Source organism: Berghia stephanieae, chromosome 1, assembly GCF_034508935.2.
Source record: "Berghia stephanieae isolate SIO BIC M18660-M18661 chromosome 1, UCSD_Bste_1.3, whole genome shotgun sequence".
Classification (NCBI taxonomy): domain Eukaryota; kingdom Metazoa; phylum Mollusca; class Gastropoda; order Nudibranchia; family Aeolidiidae; genus Berghia; species Berghia stephanieae.
Window position 1 is genome coordinate 144820936 of NC_088360.1, and position 7500 is coordinate 144828435.

Genomic DNA, 7500 nt, shown 5'->3' on the forward strand with positions numbered 1-7500 from the left:
ATTTATCCAGCAGACTTGAAACTGCTCATTCGTACTATTATAGCCATTTAACCCCATCGGTATGCGGTGGTAGCCTTCTCATTACTCACACAGCATCACAACATTATTGTCGGCTGGAGCAAATTGGCACGCCATCCACTCCTCTTAAACCTCGTCATTCTCCCTCTATGCCTCCTCCTCCTTCTCGCGAGGGAAATGAATGTGTTGTCCCGCGACAAACGGCATAATTTAACATAATTAGCAGCATATGCGTGTTCCACTTAAAGAAAGAAAGAAAGAAAACAAACAACTATTCGTTTCGGCTCAGATATAGATAATAAAAGGGAAGAAATGGTTTTGTTGGTACGATGCAATTCATTTGTCACAGCTGTGTTCGGCACGGTGTAGTCTGAGTCTTTGCCCTTCACTGCTTGTGGTGTGTAACTAGAGTGTTTATTAGATAAAAGGATGCCTTTATAATATTGGTGATGTGTGTGGTGTGTTTTGAATGAATTGCTAGCTCTCTGGTCGATATCTCTCTGGCGTGCGGCATTGATTTCTCTATCTCTTGAAGTTAAAGGCTTGTGCGGCTTTATCGATCAGCCACTATTTCTCTAGTCCGTCAGAGCGAGGATTGTATTGATCGCGTTTCGTTGTTGTGGGGGGAGAGGAGAGGAGGGTGACGCGACAAAGCAACTACAATCGTCGCCGTCGTTGCTAGCAGCAGCAGTAGCAGCAGCAGCATCTCGCCTTCATCAGTTAGGAATAATAATAGTAAATAGGAGTGATACGTTATTGGACTATAGTGAACGTGCTTACTCAGAATTAATACTCTGTTCGTTTCTTCGTGCTTTGTGTTTTCTATTTTTACTAGGTAGCTCTGTCTGTATTGTACAGCTAAGTCGGAGGCTGATTCCTGATTTCTAATATTATTGTTATTATTATTAGTATGATAATATTACACTGTGTGTATAACTGTCGTGTCTCATTAGCCATGATGTGTGTGATCCACCTCTTCAAATCGATGTCATGTTGGGATGATTAATGTACTCATTTACTTAACCTTCTGTAGTCTCTTAGCAACACATAAAGTCGCCAGTAAGCAGCGCCGGGGACTTCTGTTTTCCGTCAACTTTTTAACCCCCTACCCCTAGGTCCAACCGAAGGACATATTTATTATGTCAATTTTCTCCTCCTTCCAATCCTCTACATGTCCCCAGCGGCCTACCCCTGTTGCGATTTCCCATGGTGATATATAGATGTCGAAGAATGGGTTGGATATATTTATAGACAATATAGATATATATATATATATATATATATATATATATATATATATATATATATATATATATATATATATATATATATATTTAAGACGTATCTTCACGATTTATGCTCTATTTAAGGAAAATTGAGTTGTTTTTTGTTGGGGTTAATTTTTTTTTTTCTAAGTGAGAAAGAGTGAAATTTCATATACCGGTCATTCTATCTTTGACTTCACTTTTCGGTATTAGGTTTTAACCAAACATCATACCGTTTTGAGACCTTTGGTCACGTATTATGCGTATTTTTAATTAGTTTTTTCCCCCGCTCGCGTAGATAAGAGAAATAAAGAAGATGGATTGGGTGGCCTCTCTTTACTGACGTAACTCTGGAAAAGAAAAGAAATATAACATGTATTTAAGATTTTGGGTAGAGACAAGACTCGTCCTTCGAATATTTATAGTTCGAGTAAAATGGCGCTCATCTTGTCAAACACTTTGAAACATGAGACTTTCAAGAAAGAAAGTCCCTGGTTGAGAGTTTTTGGTGAGACGGGGATCATTTTAATCGATCGATGAAGGACGAGTTTTCTGGCCAAACGTTTAGATACGTATAATTTTTTCCACAGTACTACAGAGGTTGCGTGGCATCTCTTCTTATACATTATTATTATCATCGCCATCATAGCCATTCATTGATCAGACGAAGGAAGAATCGCCAGAACATTTCGCAATCCCATATCGACGTCCGTCCATCGGGTGTTGAACTACTGTAAACGGTTGCTATGTACGGGGGGTCGGTAGCTTGCGGAGTTACCTCTGCGACCATCGCTTACCACTTGATTGAGTCATTCCATCAAAATAATATTTGCTATGTAGTGATTTTTGGCTATTTTGCTCATCATTGAAAATCGCAATCGTTTGATGTTTTTAAGTATTTCCGTGGCATTATTGTTATTATTATTATTATTATTATTATTATTATTATTATTATTATTATTATTATTATTATTATTATTATTATTATTATTATTATTATTATTATTATTAATGATATTATTATTATTATTATTATTATTATTATTATTAATGATATTATTATTATTATTGTTATTATTATTATTATTATTATTATTATTATTATTATTATTATTATTATTATTATTATTATTATTATTATTGTTGTTATTGTTATTATTATTATTCTCATTACGCGCGTATTTAGAATTGGACCAAGACTATAAAATATAGCGACTAATACATTGTGATTTTGGATATTGCGGACGCCGTGTTTTAACTGAGATAGTATGTCAAGAGACAGCCACCGCGGTGGATATTATATTATATTATTATTATAACTGTGTGATAGTGACAAAACGTTGAATGAAAGAAACATCTTTCTACTGAGGAGTCGATATACTGAATTAAGGCGTTCCCATGGTTGTACACGCAATGGATACTGAGGCAGCCAAGAACTACCGAAAGTAAGAGTTATCATCATTATCGTCTTCTTCGTTATCATCGTTAACATAACCTTCGTTATTATCATCATGTTCTTCTTCTTCTTCTTCTTCTTCTTCTTCTTCTTCTTCTTCTTCTTCTTCTTCTTCTTCTTCTTCTTCTTCTTCTTCTTCTTCTTCTTCTTCTTCTTTTTCTCCTTCTTCTCCTCCTTCTTCTTCTTCTTTCTTCTTCTTCTTCTTCTTCTTCTTCTTCTTCTTCTTCTTCTTTCTTCTTCTTCTTCTTCTTCTTCTTCTTCTTCTTCTTCTTCTTTTTCTCCTTCTTCTCCTCCTTCTTCTTCTTCTTCTTCTTCTTCTTCTTCTTCTTCTTCTTCTTCTTCTTCTTCTTCTTCTTCTTCTTCTCCTCCTCCTCCTCCTCCTCCTCCTCCTCCTCCTCCTCCTCCTCCTCCTCCTCCTTCTTCTCTCTTCTTCTTCTTCTTCTTCTTCTTCTTCTTCTTCTCTTCTCCTCCTCTCTCCTCCTCCTCCTCCTCCTCCTCCTCCTTCTTCTTCTTCTTCTTCTTCTTCTTCTTCTTCTTCTTCTTCTTCTTCTTCTTCTTCTTCTTCTTCTTCTTATAACACCTGAAATTGAATGAAACAGTACAGACGAATCATTTATCGTGATTTGTTGATAAAGGGGCAACCCGAAATATTCACATTATCTGTTTTCGTTTATTAAATTAAGCTTTTACCTCCCATAGTGGGCGGGGAGGTACATGCTGTGTCTTCTATCCCCCTATACCCGTTTTCCAATTGTTTCCTGTCGTTGTCTTGGAATGATATTACTTAGTTTTGTCCGGACCCTGGCCGGAGTTCCTTGGCTAGGAGGGAAACAGTCGAATGTATAGTTAGAATTTTGGGAGATGATATTTTTTTCCTTGTAAATCATCTCTCTGTTATGCATTGTATTATGTTTAGTTTACATATTATATTATATGATTTGTAAACATTTGAGTGTATTCCTCTTAGTTGGGACCTGTGCTTGTGTCTGGATGAGACTTTTAAATGATCTCAAACTAAGTACTTTGACGGTGTGCTCTTGGAATCTACATCTGTACCCTATTTGAACCAATTCCCCTTTGTCTTACCTTTTCTTTTGTGCTTTAATGTAATTCTAGAACTTTTTACTATCCCATTTTCTTCCTTTTTCCTGTCGCTGATATGACCTTAATGTGTTGCAAGCGCCATAAAACCCTTAAGAATAAGAATAAGAATTAAGCTTTTATTTAGTTCTTTGAGCTTCGAGCAGCAACATTTACATTGTGCGACTGTGTGGTCTAGTGGTACGAGACTCACTTTCGGATCGGAAGGTCCTGGGTTTGAACCTCGCTCGGCGCATAGTTGAGCCCTTGGAAAAGGCTCTCTACTCATTCTCTCACAGTAGTCAGGTTAAAATGAGTACCTGACCGTTAACAGCATTGTCTCTATCCGAAACAATTGTAATATCGCCTAACACGCGTCATGTCCCGTCCTACATGATAAGTGTTGCTGTTGGCCAGGGACCCCCTTTTAAAGCGCTTTGAGCACGTTTAGTGGATGTTGCCTTCTATTAAAGCTCATTTTTTTTCGAGCAACAGCATTATAATGTCATGTTCAAGCGGGATCGATGTTTATTGACATACCTCTTTCCAATCCAGGGGTTTACTTCCTCGCGGTTTCTCAGTCATATTCAATAAGTGCTTCGTTAATATTAATAGTCGGTCGACATGACAAGTTGACTTTAAAATGGTGGCCAGCTTGTCCGATAGCACATATTGATTTGATATTATATTACTGCTAACTGTCTATAGCTCGATATAGTACATTTTATATTGCTATGCATTGCTCTGCGTATTGGCTCGGCTCGTATAGGGAATGAGATTAGCGGAAGAGTAGCGTCCCTTGATTAGATGTCACCCATAGTCTGTGACGTCACCGGCGGAAAAGTTATTAGAGAGAGAACGTCATGTTGGTTGTGCGCATGCGTCTCTCGTCCTCGCTTCCGGTGAAAGTGGCTTGAGACACTTCAAAACCAAATTGACGTTCTCTCTGTCAGGTGGCGTCCAATCATGGCATTAGGCATGACGTTCTCTCTCTAATAAGTTTTCCGCCGGTGACGTCACAGACTATGGGTGACGTCCAATCAAGGGACGCTACTCTTCCGCTAATCTCATTCCCTATACATTCACAAGGCTAACTAAATTAATAAGCAATGCAGTTGTAATTAAGCATTTGGCCTAGTTAATTAACAAGCCTATCGTTGCGGAATTTCTTCTTTGATCAAGGGAATTGCAGGATTGGCGTTCCAAAATAAACAAACTATTATCGCATTTGTAAGCTTGTTTTGATTACGAAGTACAAGGGGAGATGCATAGATAGTACTGATTGTTATAATATATGAGACTAAGAGAAAATCAAGATGTTTATTTTTACTGTACTCAAGGATTTATCGTTGGATAGGTATGGGATAGTTTTAAAATTCTCAAACGTGCCATCGACCCTGCATCCATGGCGATGAAATTGGTTCAGATGTCCTCCTGGTGTGGTTTATGTCTTAATTTCTTTTCCGGCATCCAGTCACCAAATTATAATGTGATAATGAAGATGATGTTGACAATGACGACGAGGATGATGATGATGATGATGATGATGATGGGAGTGGTTGTGATGGCTGGTGGTAATCGATTAAAAGGGCATTTCGGTTTCGTTTCGATCAATGGTCTTCACCCGGAATCGATAAATACCACCAGGATGGAATGCACCGTGCTCCGCCGTCGCCGTGTATGTCCGTTTGATAAACAAACTGTGTAATGTAATGATAATGGTATGCAGCGACGGCGAATAGCGTCATCGATCAGAATAATGTTATAGTGATGGTGTGGCTTTCCAGATAAACACGCCCGTGTCTAAACGGGTGATGTAACATCTCATGATATGTATGTAATACATACTGTCTATTTATGTACTAGGATTTATCCATTGTACTTTTGATTATTACCTTATCAATTACGTTGCTCTATTTACATACCTCACATTTTAAAAATATTATTCTGGCCACTTTGTAATACCTCATGATTGTAGTACTCGCCTATGTACTCGATTTAATTCAACTTGTGGCTGATACTATCAGTTGAAAACCATACTTCAATCTTCACAAAACACATATTTATTATGCGACCTATAATTTTCTCTAAAAGAGTAAAAAGTAGGGTTTAACATATTGCTAAAGAGTAAATTTATAGTTATAATGAAAGTGATAAGAAATATGAACGTTCTGTTATTCACAGTAATTGAGTAACATTATCATTATTAGAAGAAGAATACTAAATTAAGGTTTTGTTCTTGTTGCTTGTAAATTTAACAGCGTCATACTTTTTACGAAATTGGCGTTACTCAGCTCTTTGCTATTGTATAAAAAGCCAGTCATTTTTATGTTTAGTTTTCACTAAATTCTATACATCAGACTATAAACGTTCAAGGTTACACACATCGTTTTGTGTATTGAAACGTTATCATATCCGGTTTGCAGATGTTGTGGGCACTTTTCCCAAACACACAGTATCAAATGATAAAAATTATTTTTAAAAATTTTTTAATCAGAATCTAAATCAGCCAGAAATGATACCGATTTGGGGTGATATGTCATACTTTTGATAAAATATTTTTGACCACGAAAACTTTCTCTTTTCAATAATTATCAGTTGATCAATATGGCCCTCAACTTGTCAAACAGTTTCATATCTGAGACTTTTTAGAACTCTAACGAAGTTAAGAACGTTGTCAAATCGAGAGTGTTTAAATTCATGGATATATTTTGGCCAAAAATGCATTAAAAAAAGAAAGAAAATGTTTGTTTTCTCAAGTACAGGCAGTTTTCTAGTTTTAATTTATTTTTCTTTAGGCTGTTTCTGTCAATATTGTCAAATAATCTTTTAATTAATTTATTTATTTATTACACTGTTTAGTGTTTGACTTGTAACCATTTATGATAGATCGACTAAAGAAAGGGAATTTAAGTATCGGTCTCCGATATTCATGATTTACCTATTTTTCTGTTTATTTGTATTATGTTTGCACTGTTCAGTGCCTTGACTTGTAGCTGTTTGTGATATATTGACTTAAAATGAAATAAAAGTGATGTTTTCCGATTATAATGATGTGTTTATTATAAATATATAAGTGTGTGTGTGTGTGTGTGTGTGTGTGTGTGTGATTTGTTTTGATTTTTGTTTCGTTTCAAATATTAATACTGGGTTTTGTTTTCCTCGACTCATGCACTCATCACGCATGTGTTTGTGACTCACGTACACACTTACACTACACGTTTTATATTATGTTTTACTCCTGTACTGTTATTATTACGATTACGAGCGTGTTAATTGATTTGTACCAACCGGTAAATGGGTCGTTGTACTCACTCACGTAGCACAGCACAGCACGCTCTCGTTAACCCGGACACACTAAAAAGAAAAAAAACAGAAGAAAAACGTTCAAAACATTCCTTTTCGCTGTAAGTAACAGCCTTGAACCCCTTTCACCGGCATGTAAAAATTTTAACAGTTAAATTTCGCTTATCAGTTTTTGGGTGAGGTGTTATTCAGTGTGCGCGTGTAGTGTTTGTCTTATTGAGCTGTGAATTATTATCCCTTTTACGACAGAGCTGAAATCTTTTTAAATAAATTCGACTAGTCGTTCTGAGGTCCCAGGTCTGAGAGTTTTATTTTTGTTTGTTTTTGTTGTTTTTTTTTTGTTGTTTTTTTGTTTTTTTTTGGTGTTTTTTTTTT

At 36.3% G+C, this 7500-nt stretch overlaps 1 protein-coding gene across 50 annotated transcripts in view; it reads left to right on the top strand.

Moving 5' to 3' along the window:
* Window positions 1-7500, top strand: part of LOC144963423 (kinesin light chain-like) — a 104243-nt gene that overhangs the window by 17197 nt on the left and 79546 nt on the right. For 12 of the 50 annotated variants that reach the window (XM_078897427.1, XM_078897479.1, XM_078897433.1 and 9 more), the window contains exons 1-2: window positions 766-853; window positions 2470-2728. The exons of 22 other annotated variants lie outside the window; for them this stretch is intronic. In XM_078897427.1, the coding sequence (XP_078753553.1) occupies window positions 2682-2728 (47 nt within the window). In that variant the 5' untranslated portion in view covers window positions 766-853; window positions 2470-2681. Of the gene's footprint in view, window positions 1-471; window positions 854-2469; window positions 2729-7500 lie in introns of those variants that run through there. 16 more of the 50 variants (XM_078897453.1, XM_078897473.1, XM_078897459.1 and 13 more) reach the window with 7 other exon arrangements.